This window comes from Heliangelus exortis, chromosome 16 (genome assembly GCF_036169615.1).
Source record: "Heliangelus exortis chromosome 16, bHelExo1.hap1, whole genome shotgun sequence".
Lineage (NCBI taxonomy): Eukaryota > Metazoa > Chordata > Aves > Apodiformes > Trochilidae > Heliangelus > Heliangelus exortis.
Window position 1 is genome coordinate 3,165,454 of NC_092437.1, and position 25,553 is coordinate 3,191,006.

Genomic DNA, 25,553 nt, shown 5'->3' on the forward strand with positions numbered 1-25,553 from the left:
AACCCTGTGGTTTTCAAGCAAATGCCCTTAAAAGGCTGCCTGAAACCCAAGAAATAGCTGCCTATTCTCTGAATGTGATAGATCAGGCAGAGGAAGAGAGGAAGGAAAAAAAAAAATTAAAAAAAAAACAAGTTCATTGTTGTGCTTTGGCTAGAAATTAGCAGAGAAAACCATTTGCCAGGCTCTGGGGGTTTGTGCTGATGCTCTCCCTAGAGAAGTCTTTCTCCTTGGTTAACCAGATTAAACCACTTAGCTCTTATTTTATTATCTCATTAGCAATCCAGCCCTCGTGTTTCAGGGTTCCAAGTGGATGCAGTTACATGGACAGCCCTTGAAATTTGCCAGAATCCCCTGGACTCCACTCCTTCTGATGGAAGTTGGCACAGAAGTGAAGTGCAGGCAGTGATAAGCTGCTCTGGGACCTGGGGTGGTGCAGAGCAGAATGTGAAATGCTTGTTCCATGAGGTTATTTGGTGAGATTTAACCTTTTTAGGGCAAAGATACTTCTGCTAGGTCCCTGGGATGGTGTGGGTTCCCCTACAGAGCAGGATGAGATGGAAGTGTAATTGCACTTGGGGTATCAAGCAGCAAACCTTGGCCAGTGTTCACGGAGAGGAGCCCTGGAGTCCCTTCAGCCTTTAATTTTCCCAGAATCCCAGAATTACCTGGGTTAGAAAACACATTCAGGATCATCAAGCCCAAGCATTACTTACAACCCTTGAATTTCCATGGAATTAAAATGAATTTTGTAGTTGGGGCTGTTGACTGATTTTGCAGACCCCAGCTCATCATCTCTTGGTCTTGGTCTCCATTTCTTCAGCTCATTTATTGCCTGAAGCTACAGACTCCCCCTTCCTCCCTTCCTCCCCTGGGTGCTGCTGATTATTCCTGGCACTGATTGCATTTTTTTTCCTCCTCCAGGGATTTACGTTTCAACCACATCAAGGAGATCCAACCTGGGGCCTTCAGGAGGCTGAAAAACCTCAACACACTGTAAGTTGTGAGCCTGGAGTGAGGATTTCTGTTTGTAACTGGTGTCAGCATCCCAGAAGCTTTAAAATTCTCTCTGTTCTCCCCTGCATCACGTTTCTCATTCTTTTTTATTCACTAACTTCCATTTCTCGTTATTAATAATCTTTCTTTTTCAAAATAAAAGTTAAACCCCTGATTTGTACTGAAAAAAAAAAAAAAAAAAAAAGTTTTATGTCCCAGTGAGTGTAGCATCTGGTTTGTCAAATGGGAAGAGGAAAGAGTACAAGGTTTGGGTCTGAATCCTGAGCTGTCACATCATTTAATGCATTCTTCAGTACAGAAAATGCCTCATTTAATGCAGCTTCAATTTCTGCTTGGAGAGAGGGTGGAGAAGGAGAAGGGAGGAGTGGACAGGACATAAAACCTAAAGGAAACTGAACATAAAACATTCTCTTAGTGGAGCTGGGCCAGATTTCCTGGTGCTTATGCACCTCAAGCCTCCCAGAATTTTTTTTTTCAGGAATAAAACCCATGTGGTTGAGTCCACCTCCTCATTTGGAGCCCAGTTCATCAGCTGGCATGCAGGGGAATGCCAGATCATATTCCCATCATATTCCCATCATATTCCCATCATATTCCCATCATCTTTTGATAAGCCCCAGGGAACTTCTGATACTTTTAATTTCTTTTGCTACAGGGTGTACTTAAGACCCCCATTGATAATGAACTTCCCAGCTTCTCTCTGCCAGAGCATTTATCCCCAGCAGAGCTGGTTAGCAGGAGATTTGGAGCCTTCAATCCTCTTTCAGTTTGCAGGAATTTGGGCAATTTGCTGTCGATTGCAGCTGGGATCAATATCCAGGTCCTGCCAGGATTTTGCATTCTCTCCTCCTCTGGAATTGCCCAGGAGCTGAGGAGCAGCCAGCTGTGCACAAACCCATCTCAAGGCTTTCTAGGAGCTCTCTTGTCCATGGATTTCTCTGAAAGTTTTGGAAGAGGTTGGACTAGGAGGGACTTCATAAATGATCTCACTTTTGAGTTTTTTCCAGGACATTGCAATGGGGAATCCTGAGAAAGGAAGCTGGGATGGCTCCTTGCATCCACTCTGGAACCTTGCACTGGGCAACCAGCAGATCCTTCAGTATCAGACGATGAGCTAAGAGCTTCTTGCCATCTGAACTCCCAGCATTTGGCTGGGATCACTGATTCCACCCCCTCCAGCCCTCCCAGATAGCCAAGACAACAAAACAAATGAGGTTAATGCTTTGAAACGACACCAAAATGCAGGCAGACAACACGTTGCCCTTTGGAATCTGCCCTGGATTTCTCTCCCCATCTGAACTGGAGGCATTTCAAGACCAGTGTAGGAGTTCAGAGCATCGTGGACATGGGGATGCTCAGGCTCCTGGTGTGACCTTACCCCCAGGGACCTGCTCAGTGCCTCATGTCCCCCCTGGAAGGGGTGACACTTGTGTAGCAGGGGACAGGGGCTGGTGGTGGCCTTGGCAGTGATGCTGGAGCTGGCACCCATCTGTCCACCCACCCAGAGTCCTCAGAAGTGGGGCCAAGGATCAGAGGGCAGAGGAGAAGCTGCTTTTGGTCCTCCCTGGCTGGAGATGAAAGCATCCTGATGGAGGGCAGGCTTGGTGCCTCTGCTGCCTTTGTCCTGGGGGTAAACAGACCAAGCCCCTCTCCCACACTGCTCTGAAGGAGTTATTTCCAATCCTTGGGGTGTTCAGGCATCAAACAAACCTTTGGGTTGGTGTTCAGGGGCTGTATTTCCCCTCAGCACATCTGGCTGTCAAAGCAGAGCAGTGTGTTCCAAGGATTTGACATCATTTTTGCATCCTTATGAGTGGTTAAAGCTCAGCCCTGGGTACTGAGCCATCACTTCCAGCTGGGCAGGAATTTTCCAGCAATTTTCTGCCTTAAATTCTTCGGGCTGCTTGGCCACAACCCTGGCCATGTGGTAGCAGGGCAGCTGGTCAAGAGAGGGTGTTTGAATTGAGGAGGCTGAGATTTTTCTCAAGCCCTCATCCTTCTGACTCCCAAAAAAAGATTCTTGTGATCTCAAGTTTCCCACCTGCTTTTTTTGGCCCTGAAGTGTTAAACTTCACCTGAGAACAAGGTGGTGGGAAGCTGGTGGGACTCAGGTGCCTGGCAGCAGCTTGTGAAGCTGCCACAGCATGTCTGTGTTTCTGATATCTTTTATCTTTGCATCCCTGAGGCCTTTGATTTCATCTCCATCACCTTTTCCCACACGTTTTCTTCCCTTTCTCCCTGTCTCTTTCTTTCCCTTTCATCCTTTACCCATCCAAACTCTTCCTCCCAGGAAAGGCACCTTTGCTTCCAGAGCCAGAGGTTGGCTGATGCTCTGTCTGATCTATTTTCTCCCTCAAAGTGGGGCAGAAGATTGGGTTTTTTCTGCAGGGAAAACGCTGAGATGCCTTCTCACCCCCTGGTGGGTGGCAGATCATTTCTGAGGAGCAGAACCAGCACAAAAAGGAGCTTGTGAAATTAAAAAATGCCCATCTAGGGCACATGTTGGATTTGACCCAATGCTGTGAGGTCTGGCTGCTCACAGAGGGAACAGCAGTTTTTCCTACAACACTGGAAAAAGAAAAGTTTGCAGTACCTGCTCACAGCTCCCCCTCCATCCCCATCTCCACGGAGGAATTTTAGGGTGAAAGAAGTGAAATCTTTGCTGTGAGGCTTTGAGCCCCCCAGATCTGAGCATCAGGGGGGTACCACAGCCAAAGCCCCCCAGGGCTGGGGTTGGGCAGCCAGGATGAATTCTTAAATGTCATCTATTAAGCAGTGATTTATTTATATCTATAAATTCTCTAGCTATAGAATATAGATACCTATATCTATAAATTTTATGTCTATGAATTCTAATACCTATTTATTTATATCTGTTTTATATTTTTGTCCATTTATTTACATCTCTTAGGCAGTGATTATTATTTATAAGTGATTTATTTCATTTTCTTGGTGTTGGGCTTGGCAGTGGCTGCAAGAAGGGGGGGTTTGTGGCTGTCAGGGGGCTGAGCAGTGTTTGTGGCCGTGGGCACCATTTGCATTCACAGTCATGGCAACTGCACATAGAGCTGGGAGGTTGCTGCCAAGGTCACATTGTCCACAGGTTTTGCCTTAAAATCTGACCCAAGGTTCTCTAGATCAAGAGAAGCTGACTTTGGAGAGCCTCAGGACTAAGATCTGGATGTATTCCTTATTTATTTGCACATCTTTATATATAAAGTGAGTAGAACAAAGTGTGGCCACTTTATAGCTCAAATAAACCCTCTCTGAGCTGGGATTTTAAACTGTGTTTGGCTTCTTAAACTGCACCCCCTGCTCCCCCATCACTGACCACAACCAGGCACCTGCAAAAAAAAAAACCTTGTGGCTGCATCAGAGCTGCAGCAATGAATTATTTTCTCTTTCCCCTCCCCTTCCTTCTGCCTCATCCCTTTCCTGGCCAAAATTGTGACTTAGGGGTGAAAACCACTATGGTAAAAGGTAAAGAAAAGCATTTGAATATTGTGCAAATTGGGAGCACTTGGCACCTCTAGGAGAGAAACTTTCTTGTTGGCTTTTCTTGTGTTTGTAGCCAAATTTTGGTCTGCTCCTCCCTTTAAGTCTCAACCTCTGGAAAACACAGGGCCAGGATTTTTTTAGTGGGTGCTGAATTCACTGACTGGGTTTTTTTCTCTCTTGATTCCAACAGGCTGCTGAACAATAACCAGATCAAACAAATTGTGAGAAGATCCTTTGAAGATCTGGAGAACCTGAAATACCTGTGAGTCGTTTCTTAACCTCTTTGACTTTTTGCAGCCCACTTCTAACGTTTGCCAGCCAAGGATGTGGGTTTTGGTCCTCAAAATTTCTGGATGGCCATTTCCCAGCTCCAAAACATCACCCTTGCAGCCAGGCAGAAAGTTCTGCTTGGGACTGAAGCTTTTAACTCTTTCCTCTGCTTTTTTCAAGCACAGCTGCTGCTCAGTTAGCCTAATGATTTTTTTTTTTCTTTCTTTCTCTCTTTTTGCAAGCTACCTTTACAAAAATGAGATCCAGAGCATCCAGCAGCATGCCTTCAAGGGGCTCCGTTCTCTGGAGCAGCTGTAAGTACAAACCTTGATTTGGGATGTGTGTCAGAGCTGAGTTCTTGGCTCCTCTGACCCCAGGGCTGTGTTTCCATCCTTAGCAAGGAGCAGGATGAGGCTCCCTCCTCTTTTATCATCCAGCTTTGCAAGACCACGTGGGCTTTGTCTGAAAGCAGCTGCTCCCAGGGCTGGTTTGGGTTGGTTAATGCTGAGGTTTCTTCCTCCTGATGTCCCAGATGTTTTCTCCTGACTCTCAACTTCTGGAGCAGAGGAAAAGCCCAGCTGTGCTCCTGGTTCCCTTTCCATCCCAGGACTTTGCAATGGGAGGAGTTGGGGATGGTTGGAAGCAGGAGGGAGCTGGGCTGCTGTGCTGATGTTTGTTGGGATTCCTGGAGCAGAGAGGAGGATCCAGCCCTTTCCTGGAGCTGGTTGAGCTTCTCTCTAATCTAAAACTCTGCTGAAAGTGGATGGATGAAGAGAGGGCTGAGAGTGAGGTGTTGGTGGGGCTGATGCTGGTGCTCCTGTGCTGTAAAGCACCTGGAAATTGCAATGGGGGGAAGAGGATGGATCCAAACAAAGAAATGACCTTCCCTCCAAGCCCTGTGGCACCCTGGGATGAAAGGAGCCTCCTGTGTTCTCCTGGCATCCGGAGCCCATCCCACCAGCACTCCTTGTTTGTTCCCCTCCTCTGTATTGCAAAATGTTTCTGCAATCAAAGGAGTTTTGGGTTTTGATTCTTGGGGTTCCGTGCTCAAGGTGAGATGGGCAGCCTGAGGTCTGACTCTTCTGAAGTGTCCCAGCTAAACTGGGATTGGGTTTTCCATGCTGGGGTTGTGGGAGAGGATGTGCATCTGTGTAAAGGGCCAGGTACAGATGGAGGGAGCACAAATGTTTGAAGTAAAGGAATTATTTGCATCACTGGAGAACTGGAAGCAAAGGTGAAACCATTCTGCTTCACGGGGAGTGCCAAATGACAGCATTTATAGGGCTGGAATGTACCCATGGATTTTTGCTGGAAAAGGGATAGGATCCAGCTTGTTCTCTGGGCTGACAGCAGAAGTGAAAGGAGTAGAAGAGGGAATTTCAGGCCAGCTTCATGATAGGTGTGCTGCCAGCCTTGCCTGCAAGATGGTTTTCATCAGCTCAGTGAGGTTGCCTGGGAGAAAGCCAAGGAAGCAGATGCCAGCTCAGCTGTGCCTGGAGAGGAGCTGATCCTGGCCCCAGTGATATCTGAACAATGAGCATTCCAGGCTTGATGTCACCAAGACAAGAAAAAAAAAAAACCAAAAAACAAAAAACCAACACCCCAACCAAAACATCAAAACCACAAAACCAACAAACAAGCCTCTGAAAGGCCCATCTGTTTTCCATCTCAGGCAGGCGTGGTTCCAGCAGAATCAGCTTTGCTCCAATCCTACCCCATCTCCCTGTGCCCCCCAGCCAAGCTTTTCAAGAAAAAGTCCAACCCGAGTGATGGACGGGATCAGATGCTTTCCTTAAGCTCCACAGCACTGACAAGAGACATCTGAGCCCTATTAAACCATGTCTGTCCCTCCCCACTCTTGCCTGAGTCACCATCTCTGGGTTTGGGCTTGGATAAGGGGCCGTTCCTGAATCCTTCCATTACACATCAAACACCCACGTGGTGGCTCAGGATATTATTCCCCAATTTCTCAGTCAGCTGCAGGAGTTTTTGTAGCCCACACTGAGATTCATGGCTGTGTGAAATAAGGGGGGAAGGGGTTTGCAGCTTTGGAACCATGCTGAAGGTCAGGAGCATCTCAGTGGTGGCAGGAAATGTCACAGCAAATGGGGACAGGGGATCTAGGGGGGTCCTGGGGTCTTGCCCTGCAGGACCCAAGTTGGTTTTGCTGCTGGCTGGGGCAGTGCTGGAGGTTTCCCAGGGCTCTGGAGCAGCAGGACGTGCTGGAGATGTTAGTGGAATTCCAAATATTGTCCTGTTTTAGCAGGAATTGGGCTGCTGGTGTTAAGCTCCCATTTGGATGCAAGTGTTGCAGCACCAGCTCTGCCCATGGGGGCTTTGCCTTCCCTCTGCAGGAACTGAACATCCCCAGGGCAGCTGTTTCCAGATGTTTCTGCTTTCCCTGGCTGGATGCACGTGCTGGGAGCCCCTTTTAGGACCCTTTTATGTCTCCAGTTCCCACCTTCAGCAGCAATCAGGACCAATTTCAAACGTCTATCAGGTTGCTGAGGGCCTTTTTTCTACAAATAAATCCTCAGCAAACTCCTGAGCCCATTCAGACACGTTGCCATTCCTGGGCTGGGAATGAATGCCTTAGAAAAAGGTATTTTTTTTCCCTCCCTGAGAAGCCAAGGATGTTCTGGGGAATGCCAAGGGGAAGTTCCCAGGTGATGCTCAGGTGCTGCTGGCTCTCTGTAGCCAGGGGTTTCATCCTGACCCTGCCACAGGTGGTTCCCAGTGATGGTCTTAGACTTTAGGGAAGAACAAATTCATCCTCCTCTTACTAAAAGAGTAAATAGCTGAGAGAAAAGGGGAAAATGTTGGCTATTATTTTTGCATGTGGAAAGTAGAGCCACTAAAGGGACCACTGGGTTCTCCACATCTCTCCTGAGTGGTGAGTGATGGGTGGGCACTGGTGGGTTGAGCTGGGAAGATCTCCTGGGTTTTGGTTTGGGTCTCTAACCCAGCCCTTGGTGCTCCTCTGTGTGACAGGTACCTGCATTTCAACAACCTGGAAAGCCTGGAGCTGGAGACTTTCAGTGACCTCCCTAAGCTTGAAAGGCTGTAAGTAAAGATGGGACCTTCCTTAGGAGTCAAGGAGTGAGGAAAAGGGGGGAAAAAAAAAAAAAAAAGCTTTTTGTTTAATGGTTTTGGTAGCATGAAGCAAAGGGGGATCTCCAAAACAGAGGGAAATGCAAAAAGAAGGAGATTTTCCAGACTTGACAAGGAGGAAGGTTTCTGAGGATACGAAGGGAATTTCCCCTGCTGTGGGAGGGTCACAGTTCCACCTAAATAGGGGTGAATCTGCAGAAAGCCCAAGGGTTGGCCAAGCCAAGTGTAATTTTACTCTGGCCATGAGGTCAACACCATGAGTCACTGCTGGGCAGTGTGTGCAGAAAAAAGGGGGTGGGAAAAGAAAAAAAATCAGAAGAAAATCTAGCAAGAAAAGCATCCATCCTTCTTGAGAGCAGCTATGGAATGAACTCCTGTGCCTCTTTCTCCCCAGGGTTGCTTTTAGTAGAAATGTAGACACTAGGGCAAAAGTTGCCATGGTGGTTCCCATCCCATGGGGTACATGGAGATGTCTTATATCCCTCCAGGCAAGGAAAATAAAACTGTGGGGTCCAAACACCCTGAGGAAAATCCAGCCCTGGATCAGCACACCAGGGCTGATCTCAGCCCTGTCTTTGATCCAACAAAAATTCTGGATTGAAATTTCAGAGGAAGATTTGTCAGCATCCAAGCTGGGCAACCAGACTGAACACTTGGGTGTTTCTCTCTTGTTCCACCATCTACTAAAATTACTTCCTCTTCTTTGTCAGTGTTTTTTTTATGTTTGTTTTAATGAGTTTCATGTGTAAGAGACATAAATTCCATGAAGGGAATGGAGAATTAGCTATTCCATCCTGGTCCCTTGAGTTTTTAGGAAGCACTGGGGAGTCTTATCTGTGCTCTGAGATTCTGGAAGTGAGGATTTGCCTCAGTTTTGTTCAGACAGAAGCTCAGCTGAGGTTGTTGGATCTGTTCATGGCTTTGTTTTAATAATTACTCTGAGTCTAGGGCATGAGTTGTTTTCTTCTGTAGGGCTCACTTGTAGGATTTCTGTATCTTCTACAGATGGGGGGATGAGATCCCTTCTAAACAGGCACAGAAAACACAGGGTGGGTCCAGCCTGTGGGGATTTTGTGCCCTTTCTCCTCCCTTTGCAGAGCCTGAAGCTCGACTCGAAGGTTCCAGTTTCCAGGTGTTACATCACATTTTGAGTCACCCTTTCCAGCCCACACCCCTCCTCTCTCTGCTCTGGTGCTTTGCCTGCTCCTGGCAAATGAATGAAATCCCTACAATTCCTGCAGGCAAAGCCTGGGAATTTCAAAAGGAAGCTCAGGGTTGATTGAAGCTGAGTTTTTTGACCTGGGATGTTATCATCCTCCTCCTGCAAATCCTGAATAATGGCTTGGCACGGGTTCTCCCCTTGCAGATTCTTGCACAACAACAAGATTTCCAGGATTCATCCAGGGACATTCTCTCAACTGGAAGCTCTCAAAAGGCTGTAAGTAAAAAGCAAAGATAACAAGTGGTTATCTTTGATGGGATGGCCAGGACCCGGGGAAAAAAATGTGCCTGGTTGGCAAAGTTTTTAATTGTTGCACTTCTGAGGCCACTGCTAAGTTTATGAAACACTTTTGGTTGGTCACCAGGGCTGTTTTAACCAGTTAGTGGCTTCTTCATGCTAGAGGTTAATTATAAATCTGACTCTAATCTCCTTACAGCTCAGTAATGCCACAGGAATGAACATTCCTGGGAAGTCCTCACAACCCTCTGCTGCCCTGCAGAGTCTGAACCCAGGAAACATCCTCAGAAATGCAGGAATTCTGGGGCACAGACATCACCTCAATCATGTTTTCACATCAGTAGCAAACATGGAAGGAAAAATCAGAGTTGTAAAAGAAAAGGCATTTTTTGTAGGCATTAAAAATATTCCTCATCCCATGCAGGATCCTCATCCCATGCAGGAATGGCCTGGGCTGTTATTCCTACATAACCTGGCTCTCCTAAACTTATTTCTTTCTTGCTTAACTCCCCCCCCCCCAGAGGTTTACTTTGTTTGTCTTTTATGATCTCTGGCCATCAGTCCTATTACATGTTTTGGGGGAAGAAAAACCAAAAATGAAAGAATTCTGGTGTTCTGCCCTGATTCGAAAGTGCAATAAAATCCTTTGTTTCTCTGGGGTTTCTGCAAGCAGGTGAAAATGCTTTGCTTCTCTTCAATTTGTGGCACATTTTCTGGATGTGTCAGAGAAACAGGTGAAGGGTCCAGAAGAAGCTGTGTGAAATCTCACAATCTCAAATATTTGTCCCTGGAACCATTAGACCTTCCCTCCATGGGTTTTTGTGGGTTTTTTCTTGGTTTGGTTTTTATGTTGTTTTTTGTGGGTTTATTTTTTTTTGTCTGTTTGGGGTGGTTTTTTTGTTTGTTGGTTTTTGGGGTTTTTTGTGTGTGTTTTTTTGGTTTTTTGGTTGTTGCTTTATGGTTTTTTGGTGATTTTTTTTCTTTTTTTTTCTATTTTTTATTTTTTTTTCCAATGCCCCTGACTGTAAAACTGTCAGTGGGGAAGGAGGCATCAGCCAACCCTGCTCTGGTCCTTATTTGTCCTTGGGCATCACACTGCTTGTAGGAACGAGGTCAGGGGAGGGAGAAGCATGGGGAGGTCACTGCTGCCCCATTTGGCAGGGCTCAGGCAGACATTTGCAGTCAGAAAAGTTCTTATATCTGTGCAAAAATGCTACAGCCTCCAGCACTTGGTCACAGGAGGAAATTGATCACACAAAAAGAAAGGGGTGGTTGGGGTTTTTTTGGAGCTAAAAGAGGATGGAAAAGCACTGCCTGAGGCACTGGTACCTGCTGTTCCTATAGAATTCCATAAAGGTTGAAGAAACTCCATACTGGGGAAAATCCCAATATTTCAGTGCCTCTCTTTGCCTCAAATCAAGCCAAAAATGCATAATCCAAGTTAACCAAATGATTGCCATCTGAAACTGGAATAGCTGATGGATACTGTTAATTTTCCAGCAAAATCCTGACTTAGTTCAGCATCTTTATATGTTGTGGGGATGAAATATCCCAACTTTTCACGTGGGATATGAGCAGGAAGAGCAGCCAGCTCACCCTTCCCTCTGGACGTCTGCTCCCCTCCCGTGTCCTGGAGGAGGAGGCAGCAGTCGGAGGCTGGGAAATGAAGCTGTCTTGTCCTCGGGGTTGCAGGAGGCTGGATTCCAACTCCTTGTTTTGTGACTGTGACCTGATGTGGCTGGCAGAGCTGCTGAAGAAATATGCAGAGCAGGGCAGCATCCAGACAGCTGCCACCTGCGAGGCTCCTGGGGACCTGCACGGCCGCTCCATCCTCACCCTGACTGCCCAGGACTTCAACTGTGGTGAGTGGGCTCCAACCCTTCCCCTGGGAAGCTGGGATTTGCTTTGGGAATTGCTTTTCCCACCTTTTTCTTTTTCTCTCCATCTTGGCATCCTGCTTTCTCCCTCCTCTTGGGATGGGGACGTCCTGGTGGAGTCCCAGGAGTCAGGGATGCTACAGGAGAAGGGGATGTGCTACTAAGATGATTAAGGGAGTGGAACATCTCCCTTATGAGGAAAGGCTGAGGGAGCTGGGTCTCTTTAGTTTGGAGAAAAGGAGACTGAGGGGTGACCTCATCAATGTTTTCAAATATGTAAGGGGTGAGTGTCAGGGAGATGGAGTTAGGCTTTTCTCAGTGGTGACCAGTGATAGGACAAGGGGTAATGGGTGTAAATTGGAGCATAGGAGGTTCAAGTTGAATATCAGAAAAAATTTTTTTACTGTAAGGGTGACAGAGCCCTGGAACAGGCTGCCCAGGGGGGTTGTGGAGTCTCCTTCACTGGAGACATTCAAAACCCACCTGGACACGTTCCTAGGGGATGTACTCTAGGGGGCCCTGCTCTGGCAGGGGGGGTTGGACTAGATGATCTTTCCAGGTCCCTTCCAACCCCTAGGATTCTATGATTCTATGATTCTATGTGGGGTTTGAGGACAGCTCTGGGGTGGCTGGAAGGAATCTTCTTGGCTTGTAGCTGGAGCTGGGCCAGGGAAGGACCTGCTGCAGCTGGAACTAAACCAGAAGGAATGTCCCTGGTTAGGCTGAACAGATTGGGGATCTCTGGGAGAGCTGCCCTGGCTGGGAACATGAGGAAACTCCTGGTTGGTCCCCAGCTGAGTGCTCAGTTTGGCTGTGGGCACCTGGTGTGTTTGCTAAGCTGTTATTCTTTACATTTAGGTAATTTCCCACTGGAAAAAAAAAAATGCCATTTTGAAATGCAAGGGTTTGTTCTGAAAAATTCCAACGTAAATGCTTCACCCGGGAAAAGACAGACTTTGACTTGTAAGGGGCAGAGATGGCACAAGTCTCAGCCCTGGTTCCCTGATGCTTCAGTGCTGGCAGACTCAGTTGGAGATGTCCTCACTCACCCAGCCCAGGTTCTTGCATCCCTCCTGGCTGGACCAGCCCAGCTGTGAGCCAGATGGGTTTGGATTTTGAAGAGCATTAGCTGGATTTTGAAGAACTCTCCCTTGCATTTTTTTTTTCCCCTAAGATTTTATTTTTTTAAATTTTTTTATTTTTAAACGATCTTGTCTGTTTCACAGCTTAACTTGAGGCACAGCCATGCAAAGGGCTGACCTGGCACTGGAACCTCGAGGGACAGGGAGAGATTAGGAAGGGTCTGGAGGGACACAGAGGGGGGGTGGATGAGCCCCACAACGAGCTATCCCCAGAGCTGTCCCCAGCACACCCCATGAATGTCAATTTGTTCTGGTTGGGGCTTGGAGGCACAATGGGATGTCTGTCAAATTAGCCAGGGCACCTGGTGGGAAGATTTTGCTGGCACGAGGCTTTGAGGCTGGGATGGTGCCAACTGGGGAAGAGAAATGCTGCATAATTCAGTGGGAAGCTCTAATGATGCAGGCAGGATGGGGGAGCCAGGACAGAGCCTCCTGGCACCCCCCTGCTTTTTAGCAGATGGGACCCAGAGGAGATTTCCACCAGCTCAGTGATTTGGGGTGGGTTTGGTCCCACTCTGGGCTGGTTGTAAAACCATTAACTTGTGGTCTAAGGAGTAAAATCCCAGGTCAGCCACTGGATAAGGTGTCAGGTTCTCACTTAACCATCTCAGTGCCCCAACTGGTTTTACTGGGTTACTGGTGAGCGTGCAGGACCCCAGAGAAGTGACTGCTCTGCTGAACTGAGATCAAGGCAGAGGGATCCCTCCTTCCTTTAGCACATCCTTGAAATATTTCCCTTGTTTAGTGCTTGAGCCCATCTAAAAGTGAAGCCCTGAGTGAAGGGTTTGGCTGAACAGGGAATTGGGAGGGGGGGGGATGTAATGGGTGAAAATTGGGGGTGAGAATTGGGGATGTAATGGGTGAAATCCCATTGAAAGGGAAGCAGGGAGGTCTGCAGGGCTGAGACTGTGTCTGGAGAGAGCAGGGGCAGAAAAACAACCCAGGTGAGGATGCCACTGACTTCTTCACTTATTTTGGAGGAGCCAGGGACCACATCTTGGGCAATGATCATGAAAAAATATCCAGCCAGGTCTGCTTTTCCCCAGCTCTTCCTGGGGATGTGCAGGGAGCTGCTCCACTGCCCAACACGGGGCAAGAGGAGCAGCCACTTGGGTTTTCCAGGGTTTTTTTAGTGGGTTTCTAGACAGGGTTGTGGTACAACTGTCTTTTGCAGAGAGGCCTCGAATAACTTCAGAGCCCCAGGATGTCGACGTCCTCTTGGGAAACACAGTTTACTTCACCTGCAGGGCAGAAGGCAACCCCAAACCTGCCATTATTTGGCTGCACAACAAGTAAGTCTGCACCCAAGGGGAGCAAAAGTTTGCAGGCACTGAGCTGTGGTTTTTGTGTAATTACAAAACCTGTTTCACTCAACTTTAAAAAAAAAAAAAATAATAGAAAAGGAAAGAAATGGAAATTCCACGGGTTATATTTAACTTCCTTTTCATAGCATTCTCTGGTGACCACGTAATCCAAGTGGTGTTTTCATCTGCATCTGAACTATTTCATCTGCATTTGTAATGGATTCCAAGAGCTTGTAACTTTCCCATAAACATACTCTGCAGGCTGAAAGCAATTGTCTTTTGATCAGAAAAAAGAAAAAAAAAATCAAATCAGTATTTCACATCGCTCTAAGCCACCATCCTTGCCATTTATAAACTGCTGAAATGCTTCTAGTGTCTCACTTTTTCTCACTCAAGGCCTGGTGTGCTGGGAGAAAGGCTTTTTTTTTTTTTTTTCTTCTTTTAAAGGGAAAAATTCTCCCCTGAAAGGCAGAGCTTGCAAAGCAGCCCGTGGGTTATCATTCTGTGCAGCAACCCTGAAAAACTCAGCAGCTGTGTGAGATGCCAGAGTGTTTCTGGGAAGTGCTGCACAATAAAATATTCTGCCCACTGTGGGAGCAAAGTTCCTTTGGTGCTTTACAAGCTCCTTGCCTGTGGGAGCCTGAGGAGGGCTGGGTTATTAATAAAAAATGATCAGTGTCTGCTTCTCCACCTCACCCCCCACCAGGCAGAGTTTTCAGCACAGACCCAAAGTTTCTGGCTGAGCTAAGTCCCCCTGGAAAGAAGTTTTTTGTTAGGGAAATGCTGGCAGGCTCCCAAAGACAGCATTAGAAGAGGGAGAATGATAATAAATGTTCCACAACCCAAGATATGACTGGAGTTGAGGACACACCAGGGGAATGAAATAAATGCCCAGCAAGCACGTGAGTTTGCAGGGTGGATTCAGCCTTTGTGCTGGGGGGGTGAGGTCCCTTCTCCCTTTTCAGTCCAAAATTCCTTTGTGCTGGGACAACTGGAAGGGACCTTTTACTCTGGGTTGTGGTCCAGGAGGTTCAGGTCACTGTAGAAAGATGGAAAATGTTTCCCAGCTCATGGCTTGGGTTGGAGACCAAGCTGTGATGGGGTCCTGCAGGGACCCCCCACCCTCCCTAAAGACCTTTGAGGCTGTTTGAATAGAAAAGCTGCACACAATAAGGAGTTTATGGTGATATTTGCACGTGGTAAATAATGAGAACAAGGCTTTGGGGCCTGGATGGCCTGACCATTGCATGGGAACCCTACATTCTCCTGATGGGCTGTAAATGGCACCTGTAATTAGTGGGGAGAGAAAAAGGAGCTCACCCAGGGACTCAACCAGAGCTGGAGCTGAAGTTTGGGGCTGTAAATCATAACCCTTGCTATAAATTTCCTCGAGTCTCTTGATGCCTCCAAGGAACACATGGAAAACCCTCAGGAGGAGCCCCCCAGGCTCCACTCCTTTCAGATTTTGCCTGTTTGTGGCTGTTTTTTCAGTAATGAGATTGACATGAAAGATGACAACCGCCTCAACCTCTTGCAAGATGGGACCCTGATGATCCAGAATACCAAGGAGTCAGACAAAGGGGTCTACCAGTGCATGGCCAAGAACATAGCTGGGGAGGTGAAGACACAAGAAGTGGTGCTGCGCTACTCTGGCATCCCATGTAATTGAGGCTGGTGCAACCCTTGGAGGTGCTGGGGAGGCTGGGAGGGGAATCCTGGCAGTCAGAAATTAAGGATTTTAGAGACTGGAGGTAATATGGGGCTTGGGAGGGAGTTTGGAGGTGGGGATGAATTCTCCAGTGCAGAGATATCATGGGTAAAGGAGGCACAGGGATGGGGGATGCTCCAGCATCCCTGGAGGTATTTAAAAGCCAAGTGGATGTGTCACTGGGGGATGTGGTTTAATGGTGGCTTCAGTAGAGTTGGGATAATGGGTAATATTCAAGGTCTTTTCCAAGCAAAATGATTCTCTGGGCAGGATGGGGAGGTGGTTGGAAGAAGCAGTGCTGGGGGAATGGCTCAGGTTGAGGATTTGGAGGTCAGGGAAGAGCCAGGTGACTGCTGGTTGGGTTGCATGAGGAATCCAAGCAATTCCTGCCTGTAAGTGAGCAGGCAGCAGAGCTTCTGGTTTCTGAAGCCCTCGTTTCCCTTCCAGCCAAACCCACTTTTGTGATCCAACCCCAGAACACTGAAGTGCTGGTTGGGGAAAGTGTCACCTTGGAGTGTGGGGTCTCTGGGCAACCCCACCCCCGGATCAGCTGGACCCTTGGCACGGGTTCTCCTTTACCACAGGATTCCCGTTTTGCTATCACCAGCTCTGGAGGCCTCTTCATCCAGAATGTCACCTTCAGGGACCAAGGGCAGTACAACTGCAATGCCAGCAACACCGAGGGCTCCATCCAGGCCACAGCCAGGATCATAGTGCAAGGTGAGGACTCCCAGGCTTTTTATTTCTTGGATAAAAAAGCTCATTCAGGAGGATGCCTTGAAGCCCTGTGATAGGTTCTGCTCCCTTCACCCGAGCTTTTGCTGCCTGAGTTTTTTCCTGCTGCTCAGTCATTGCTTTCCCTTCCCAGATTCTCCCAGGTTCCTCCTCACCCCCACTGACCAGACAGTCACTGAGGGACAAAGTGTGGATTTCCCTTGCTCTGCTGAGGGTCACCCCCCACCCGTGATTGCCTGGACGAGGGCAGGTACTGCCTTGTTCTCTTGGGGTTTCTTCCTCTCCTGTGCCACCATCTCTGGTGGGTGGGTGCAGGGTGATGACTTGGTGACAAGGGACAGATGGTCACAGTGACTGTCATGCTAGGAAGTGTGTTCTTCACCACTGAGAGGGATGTTTAGAGTCTCAGGAAGGGACCTCTGGGATCATCCAGTCCGACCTTTCTAGGTAAAGAGAAATTTTTAATGAGGTGGCCCAGCACCCTGTCAAGCTGAGCCTTGTAGGTCTCTGACACACAAGTCATGGTGTCAGAAGGAAGGAATGTGCTCTATTTCATCAACATGAAACCCAGGGAAGGCCTCAAACTTCTTCCTGCAGTGGCTTCCTACCTCCTTTGAAGAGGAAAGGTCTGGACCCCCCCAGGGCTGTGGGTATCCCCACGTATCTCCATCCCCAGCACTGATTTGCTCCTCTTGGGCAGCATCTTGCAGGAGAGCTGACACACCTCTGGGCTTTCTTTTCATGGAAGAAAAACCACGTTGGGGCCAACAGGTGGTGGGGAAATTTTGAAGTCTCAGAGGATTGTTAGCACTGGCTCCACTGAACTGAGCCCATCCAACACTTTCTGGGACAGAAGCCAAAAGCACTTGGCCCAGAGGCCCTCCAGCTTTTTATTATGCTTCACAAGCCATAATTAATGGTTTAGTACTATGGAGAATTCATGGCTGTTGTATTCCAGCTTCCCCAGCAATAGCCCTGGTGCTGGGATAAGAAGGACCAGCTGAAATTCTCCCCACCAGCAAGTTCCCCATCTCCTTTTACCTGTTTTCCTCCACTGCCCAAATCTGAGAACAAATCTCTTAGAGCACAGTGACCAGAAGGTTAACAACTGCTTTGTAACCAGGTTTGAGCAATCCAAAAAGTCACCAGGCTTTTGTTACCACAGAAAATCTGCTAAGAGCAAGACAGAAGTGATGGAGCATCACTCATTCTCAGAGCCACTTTTGACAGTGTGGAGAGGATTCAGATTCCTTTTGGTATTTGGGATGAATAAACAGAGCCCTTATTTGGAGGAAAATGGAATATTGGGGAAAAAAAAATGTTGCAAGGCTGAGAAGTTTTAGTGGTTTTTGTTTGTGTTTGGTGAAGCGTTTGAGTTTTGAACTTTTCTCCTTAAATAGAGGAAATATTGAAACAACGCAGTTTCCAAACCAAAGAAAGTCAAAATACCAAGTGAAATGCTAAATGTTTGCACTGATGGGATTAAAAAACCAGACTGGATAATTGAACACAGCTTTGCCATCCATCAGGTGTCAGGAAATCTGCAATTTGCACTAAGAAAAGGGTGATGAGGGAAGGCAAAGGGTGCCAGCTCCTCTCCAGCTGCTCAGAAAGAGAACTCAGACAGGATCCTGGGTCTGGGAGGAGCAGGATCTGTCCTGGGATTTCAGGGTGGCTGAAGTCAGGTGGGGACAGAAATGGATTTTTAAACTGTCCCACGGGTATCTCCAGTGATGGGAAGAGGGATCTCCCAGACAATTAACAAATCCCACTGCTCCTTTGACCAGGTGGACCACTGCCCAGTGACCGGAGGCACAGTGTCCTCTCCACGGGCACCCTGAGGGTGATGAGGGTGGCTTTGCATGACCAAGGGCAGTATGAGTGCCATGCCATCAGTGCCATTGGAGTGAGGACCCTGCCTGTGCAGCTGGCTGTCACCCCACGAGGTGAGATGGGGAGGTTCTGGGCAAGAAGAGTTGGTCAAGGCTGAGGGGAAGAGGAGTTGGCCAACATTGTGGTGAAGAAGGGTTGGTCAAGGCTGAGGTCAAGAAGGATTGGCCAAGGCCGAGGGCAAGAAGGGTTGGCCAAGGCTGAGGGCAAGAAGAGTTGGTCAAGGGAAGAGGAGTTGGCCAAGGCTGAGGGCAAGAAGGGTTGGCCAAGGTTGTGGTGAAGAAGGGTTGGTCAAGGCTGAGGGCAAAAAGAATTGGCCAAGGCTGAGGGGAAGAGGAGTTGGCCAGCATTGTGGTGAAGAAGGGTTGGCCAAGGCTGAGGTCAAGAAGGGTTGGCCAAGGCTGAGGGGAAGAAGAGTTGGCCAAGGCTGAGGGGAAGAAGAGTTGGCCAAGGTTTAGGGGAAGAAGAGTTGGCCAAGGTTTAGGGCAAAAAGAGTTGGCCCAAGTTGTGGTGAAGAAGGGTTGGTCAAGCCTGAGGGCAAGAAGGGTTGGCCAAGGATGAGGTCAAGAAGGGTTGGCCAAGGCTGAGGGCAAGAAGGGTTGGCCAACATGTGTCATTAATTAAATGTCAGGGTAAATAACAGACTGGCTGGGAAGGCAGGGAATTTCCCTGGTTCCCCTGGGATGGGATTTTCCCTAGGAGCAGATGTCTGGTTCTATTGAGCTCCCTCAGTTGGTGGGAAATGCTAAAGAGGTTTACAGAGTGCCAAGGCTTGTAAATTGGTAGAAGCTGCTTCAGTTTGCCTTGAACAATTTAGCTGGTAGTCTGGAAAAAGTATAACCACAGGAAAGAAACTATCAGATTGCCCTGAGCAGAGACACAGGGGCAAAAATAATGCAGGAAAATTACAGGGAGAAAACTGGTAGAGAAGCAGAGGGCAGAGGTAAGGTGACAACCCTTGGAAGAGCTCTTGGACAGCAGGCAGAGCCCAGCAGCTCTGCTTTACCCACAATGAGATGTTCTGCTCACAGATTTCTCTATTTTGCTCTCTTTTTCTTGCACTGGTGCCTTTTTTCTCTCCATGTTGCACAGTGATCCCCGTGTTCCTCCATCCCCCCCAGGATGTGGTGGCAGAGACAGGCCAGGACGTTGCCATCACCTGCACAGCCCAGGGAGACCCCAGACCCACCATAACCTGGGTCAAAGTAAGAGCTGACACCTCAGACACCTCAACCATCCCCAGAGGGGCTTCTCCTTGGGGGCATCAGACACTTCCCCCATGAAACACCTCTCCCAATCAGTTAATTAACCCTAATTAAATCAGTTTGGGCAATACATGTGGAAGGAATTGTCTTGGGTGAAAATATGAGGCCCAACTTTTCCACTGCTTTGGAGGTGTGGATGTTGCTTGTAATCAAAGCCTTGCAACTTCCATTCCTCTTCCCTCTTGCCCTTTCAAACCTGCAGCCAGTGACATCCCAGGATGTCAGAAATCCTGGACTGACTTTATCTCTGGAATAATTATTTCCAGGCTTCCCACTGGTGGAACTGGATGCTGCTGGTTGGCTCCAGCTTTGATGGGGCAAAGCCATGGTCCCTCCCAGTCACTCTGCAGCCTGGCTGCTCTTTTCAAAAATTCCTTAGGTGTCCTTCAGACTTTTTCCTGCAGTAGAACACCCGGGATCTTCCCTGGGACTTGCCCAGTCGGGTGCAGAACGAATTAGAGGGGAAAATGCTTCATTTTTGGTCACCCCAGAGAGGTCCCCGGGGAGGTGACCTTGGTCCAGGCAGGAGCAGGTGTCCTTGGATGGCTTTTTGGGTTTTCTGGAAGAGCAATGCTAACATCTGGTGGCCACAGGGCTTCATGGCAGCTGTCTGTGGGTTTGCTGAGAAGCTATCCACACCCTGACATCTTTTCTGTCTTTTTGGGCTGCAACAGGAGGGGATCCAGATCACAGAGAGTGGCAAGTTCCACATCAGCCAAGATGGGACCCTCTCCATTCAGGACCTTGGTGTGGCTGAGCAGGGCAGATATGAATGCATAGCAAGAAACCCCTTTGGCTTCACCTCCAGTGCCATGCAGCTCACCATCACTGGTAGGACATCTCCTGGGGGCTCAGAGGGGTTTGGGATGGAAGGGACCTTAAAGATCATTTATTCCCAACCCTCTGCATGGCTGGGGACACATCCCACCAGACCTGGTTGCTCCAAGGATTCAACCTGGATCCAAGGATCCAACCTTCCCGTAGGGCATCCACAGCTTCTCTGGGCAACTTGGACCAATGTGGTCCTCTGGAGTCTCCTTGATGTCTCCCCTCTGAATGGATCTCTCCATTTTAAATGTTCTCTCATTAATCTCTCTGATTAATTACTCATTTTCAAGCTGCATGTGTTAGGGAAGCTGTGATGAATAAAAGGAGCAGCACTGCTCTGGCAGTCAAACCAGAATCAAGAGGGGAAATTCCACCTCTTAGAGGGTAAGGAGGAACTGGGAAGGGGAAAAAAAAAAAAACCCAAACACAAAGGCAAGCAGTAGGGTTAAAAATTTAAGTAGTAGGGTTAAAAATTTGAGTAAAAATTTAAGTTCCTCAAACATGCAGGAGTAGCCAGCATGGAGAGCAAATACCTTGTTAGATTAATTTAGGATTATTTTCTGTATGGGGATTATATGCAAGGAGCTGAGAAGAATCTGAAATATCTTTGTTGTTTAAAATTATTCCTAAGATAATTTATGTGATCTATTCTTGACTGGTACCTCAGTTTCCATCATCCAAATGGGAAGTGGTTTGTTCAGCTGTGGCAAAGACCCTGGCTTAAACACTGTGTTCTGGAGTAATTTTTTAGGAATTTGGGTGTTTACTTGTGAAAGTGTTAAAGCAACAGCTTTGGTTTTTTGTTTTGAAATGATGTATCTGGTGTGTTAATGCTAAACTTGAATGGAATTAGAAACCAACCACAAATGGGAAAATTATATATGGGCAGTATGTTCAAATTGATTTAATGGCCCAAGTTTCCCTTGTGGCAAGGAAATGCATTATTTTGGGTTGACCCACTGTGATTTTTGACATTTTCCTTTCCCAGTTTAACCACCAAAGCTGTTACAGGAGCAAACTCTCAATATGTGTTCCACAGCCATCCCCTGAAAATGCCACCTTTTTTTCAGGCAGTTAACTTCTTAAAAAAAAAAAAAACCAAAACAAAACACCAACCAAACAGCAGTTGAATGGTGTTTATGTTGCAAATGGAAGCAAGAGTTTGAGCTGCAGCAGAGTTACTACAGGGCTTGTGCTGATACACAGATTTTTCTTGAGTTTGGAAGGCAAATTAACAGAAAGGCAATTTAGGAAACTGTTTTTTTCTTTCTGCTTTGGGAAGCCACAGATATTGGTCGGAGTGGGGACACCTTTGTGGCCACATCACTACGAGAAGCCATCAGCAGTGTGGACCATGCCATCAATTCAACCAGAACTGAGCTGTTCAGCAAGTAAGCCATGAGCTGGGACTTGGAGGGTAAAAAGAAAGGGGAAAAAAAAAGATAAGAAATGAAGCTTTCCCAAATTTCCTTTTATTGTTGAGGATCTGCAAATGAAAGCTCCAGCATTGCTCGGGGTATTGGAGGCTGAAGTTGCACCATGTAGGTGTAAGGATGTGATAGAGCTTCCACCCAGGTGGTTGGGATTGTGGGGAAAATCTGATCCATGAATATCAGTTCTTCTGTCATTTATATCTGCAGTGTACATTTTGTCAGCTGGAGACAGCAGATAGCAAAGAAAATGATCAGCAGAGATGTTTCATAAGCACAGCTGACTGTGTAGTGTGAGCAGAAATAACAGTATAAAAATCCTAACCATTTCCTTGAGAAATTAATTCCCAGGTGAATGGTAATCCCCTGTTCTTCCACCCCAATATATATTTTTATTGGAAAGATAGTTTATGTTAAGCCCCAAACCTTTGGGTTTCAGCTGTTGAAAAATGAAAAATAAATTACTTTAGGAGAAAAAAATGACAAAAGATACTTGAGGAAATTAAATATGTGAATTTTCCTGGAGAAAACCATCTTTTCTTCACTCACCTGCAGCGTACAGCAAAGCTCAGCAGTTTACACACTGGTTTTGGTGGTCGAGCAGCAGACGAGGCTTAGAGCCTGAACTGCTCTGCCCATTTTTATTTTTTTTTTCTTTTTTAATGCTCCTACCTCACTTCTGACTCCTTGAACAGACGTCCCAAGACACCCAATGATTTGCTGGCTCTCTTTCGCTACCCCCGGGACCCCTACACCCTGGAAACAGCCCGGGCAGGGGAGATCTTTGAAAGGACCTTGCAGCTGATCCAGGAACATGTGCAGCAAGGTCTGATCGTGGATATGAATGTCACAGGTAGGAGAGATTTTTGCCTTTTACCTTTTTTATTCCCCCACTTAACTTGGTGTGTAGGATTAAGTTAAACCAACAGTGAGCCAGGCAAAGAACCAACAACCCAGGAAGTTTAAAAATTTGGGCATGCCAAGAAATGTGCTGTCTGGGTTGCAATGCTCTCTTACATCTCAGGGTTTTCAGAACAACTGGGCTTGAGGTTACCCCAACTCAGGAAGGGGTTGGGTTCCCCAATTTGGTAAAGATTTTGGCCATGAAAACCCTAATCTTTAAATTATTTAGCCATCTAACTCCCAGAGGAGAACCTTTGTGGATCTGAGTATGGACCCCCCAGCATCACAGAGACATTTCTTGCCCTCCAAATGTCAATGAGAAAAATACTGAATATTTGGGTGCTGCACCAGGGGAAGGGGGGTGATGCCACTCCTGACTTTTTCCTCTGTCTCTCTACTACTTTGACCTCTTAGCTTCAACCTCAGCTGGGTTCTAGCCACAGACTGTATTTATTGAGGCAGGGTAAACACCAAAACTACCCACTGAGGTCCAAACATCCAACAGCTGGACTCCAAAACCTGTTACCTTTAGCAGGGGATGACTTTAGACACAACAGACATTCCCTTTTCTACCCATACACCCAGGCACGTATATTTGGGGTTCCTAAATAGTTTTTCCTGCCTGGATGTACTTCAGGTTGTGAGGAGTCTCTCTGCAAGTCTTGTCTGGGCTGGTTGGACCCCCAGCCTCTCCTTTTCATTGCCCTGTCAGCATCTCCAATGTGCTCAGTGCTTTGGCCATGGTGTAGGGCCCTGGGAGTCACCCACAGCCTCCCTGCTGCTCCTCATGTAGGGTTTGTGTGGTCTGTGGTGCTCAAGATTTCAGAAACAACCCAGAGAGATGTAAAAGAAAGCCAGGGTGCAGACTGAGACAACCTTCAGAGTTTGGTTGCCTAGACAGAGCACTTCTGGGTTCCTCCTTGGTGGAATTTACACCAAACTCTTTTCCCTTTCTTTTCTGGGGGCCTGATGCCATCGCTGGGCTGCTTTTAACCTTCCAGAAATCTCACAGCAACCCCGTAATCAGAGACTTGGCCTTCCCGTGCCCACTCCCAGCCGGGGTTTCACACCAAACCCTGACCAGGGGATGGCTGCAGAGGCCACGGGCTTGACCTGATGCTTTGTTTCTCCCTTCTCAGGCTATCGATACAACGATTTGGTGTCCCCTCACTACCTGAACATGATTGCCAACCTCTCGGGCTGCTCTGCCCACCGCCGCACACCCAACTGCTCCGACATCTGCTTCCACAAGAAGTACAGGACCCACGACGGTTCTTGCAACAACCTCCAGCACCCCATGTGGGGTGCCTCACTCACGGCCTTCCAGAGGCTCCTCAAACCCGCCTACCAGAACGGCTTTAACCTCCCCCGAGGTTTTTCCTTAGCAGAAGATGCCAGGGACCTCCCCCTCCCTCTCCCCCGCCTCGTCTCCACCGCCATGGTCGGCACCGAGACCGTCACCCCCGACGAGCACTTCACTCACATGCTGATGCAGTGGGGGCAGTTTCTGGACCACGACATGGACCAGACGGTGGCAGCCATCAGCATGTCCCGTTTTTCTGACGGGGCCCCTTGCAGCCAGGTCTGCACCAACGACCCCCCCTGCTTCTCCGTCACCGTCCCCGCCAACGACCCCCGGGTGAGGAACGGGCGCTGCATGTTCTTCGTCCGCTCCAGCCCCGTCTGTGGCAGCGGGATGACCTCCCTGCTGATGAATTCTGTCTACGCCAGGGAGCAGATCAACCACCTCACATCCTACATCGATGCCTCCAACGTTTATGGCAGCACGGAGCAGGAGTCCCGGGAGCTGCGGGATCTGAGCGGCCGGGCTGGGCTGCTGAAGCAAGGGCGAGTCGTGCCCAGCTCGGGGAAGCATCTCCTTCCTTTTGCTGTGGGGCCACCCACTGAGTGCATGAGAGATGAGAATGAGAGCCCTGTGCCCTGTTTCCTGGCAGGAGATCACCGTGCCAACGAGCAGCTGGGGCTCACGGCCATGCACACGCTTTGGTTCCGGGAGCACAACCGCGTGGCCGCCGAGCTGGCGGCCCTCAATCCCCACTGGGATGGGGATCTCCTCTATCACGAGGCACGGAAGATTGTGGGTGCCCAGATGCAGCACATCACCTACACCCAGTGGCTCCCCAAGGTCCTGGGGGAAGCCGGGATGAAGATGTTGGGGGAGTACAAAGGTTACGACCCCAACGTCAACGCGGGGATTCTCAACGCCTTCGCCACCGCTGCCTTCCGCTTCGGGCACACCTTGATCAACCCCATCCTCTACCGCCTCAACGAAACCTTCCAGCCCATCCAGCAAGGCCACATCCCCCTTCACAAGGCCTTCTTCTCCCCGTTCAGGATCACACAGGAGGGTGGGATCGACCCTCTCCTCCGTGGGCTGTTTGGGGTTCCCGGGAAAATGCGGGTCCCCTCCGAACTCCTCAACATGGAGCTGACGGAGAAACTCTTCTCCATGGCACACTCTGTCTCACTGGACTTGGCTGCTATCAACATCCAGAGAGGGCGAGACCACGGCATCCCACCTTACAATGACTTCAGGGTCTTCTGCAACCTCTCGTCTGCACAGGAGTTTGAGGACCTCAGGAATGAGATAAAGAACTTTGAGATCAGGGAAAAGCTCAGGAGGTACTTCAGCCTCAGCTTGGAAGCATCAGAATCCCTGGGGATCAGTCAGGGCAAAGTTTCTGCTCCTCCCTGGACACCCAGCAAATAACCTCCCCAGATACTGCTGCCCACAGATGCTGAGATAGGGCAGTGGCTGTGGGTTAAAATGGAGTAAGACAAATGAGATCTCTCCAAGGGATCAGTCTGGTTCTGGGTGGAATGTCACCAGGCACTGCTGGGGGTAGCTTGGGGGCAGATTGAGCCTTGGATCTATTTTCCAGTGAAATTGGAGCCTGCATCCTATCTGCATTGGCACTTCCCAAGGCCTTCATCCCGTTGTCTTTTAGATAAGACCATGATAAATGTTGTCCAGATGAGTTCCTTGCATACAAGTTCCTGTCATGGGATCAGGTTTACATTGTCCCCCATACTTTGGTTGCATTTTAACTTCTTTTTTTTTTTTTTTTTTTTTTTTTTTTTTTTTTTTTTTGAAACAT

General features: G+C 48.2%; 1 protein-coding gene across 2 annotated transcripts in view; it reads left to right on the top strand.

Moving 5' to 3' along the window:
- Positions 1 to 25,553, top strand: part of LOC139803330 (peroxidasin homolog) — a 40,879-nt gene that overhangs the window by 9,874 nt on the left and 5,452 nt on the right. For both annotated transcript variants that reach the window (XM_071759380.1, XM_071759381.1), the window contains exons 2-17: positions 922 to 993; positions 4,703 to 4,774; positions 5,025 to 5,096; positions 7,774 to 7,845; positions 9,260 to 9,331; positions 11,045 to 11,214; positions 13,546 to 13,663; positions 15,167 to 15,336; positions 15,831 to 16,103; positions 16,252 to 16,368; positions 17,906 to 18,064; positions 19,101 to 19,213; positions 19,948 to 20,104; positions 21,384 to 21,492; positions 22,227 to 22,384; positions 23,574 to 25,077. In XM_071759380.1, coding sequence (XP_071615481.1) covers positions 922 to 993; positions 4,703 to 4,774; positions 5,025 to 5,096; positions 7,774 to 7,845; positions 9,260 to 9,331; positions 11,045 to 11,214; positions 13,546 to 13,663; positions 15,167 to 15,336; positions 15,831 to 16,103; positions 16,252 to 16,368; positions 17,906 to 18,064; positions 19,101 to 19,213; positions 19,948 to 20,104; positions 21,384 to 21,492; positions 22,227 to 22,384; positions 23,574 to 25,077 — 3,408 coding nt within the window. The remainder of the gene's footprint in view (positions 1 to 921; positions 994 to 4,702; positions 4,775 to 5,024; positions 5,097 to 7,773; positions 7,846 to 9,259; positions 9,332 to 11,044; positions 11,215 to 13,545; positions 13,664 to 15,166; positions 15,337 to 15,830; positions 16,104 to 16,251; positions 16,369 to 17,905; positions 18,065 to 19,100; positions 19,214 to 19,947; positions 20,105 to 21,383; positions 21,493 to 22,226; positions 22,385 to 23,573; positions 25,078 to 25,553) is intronic.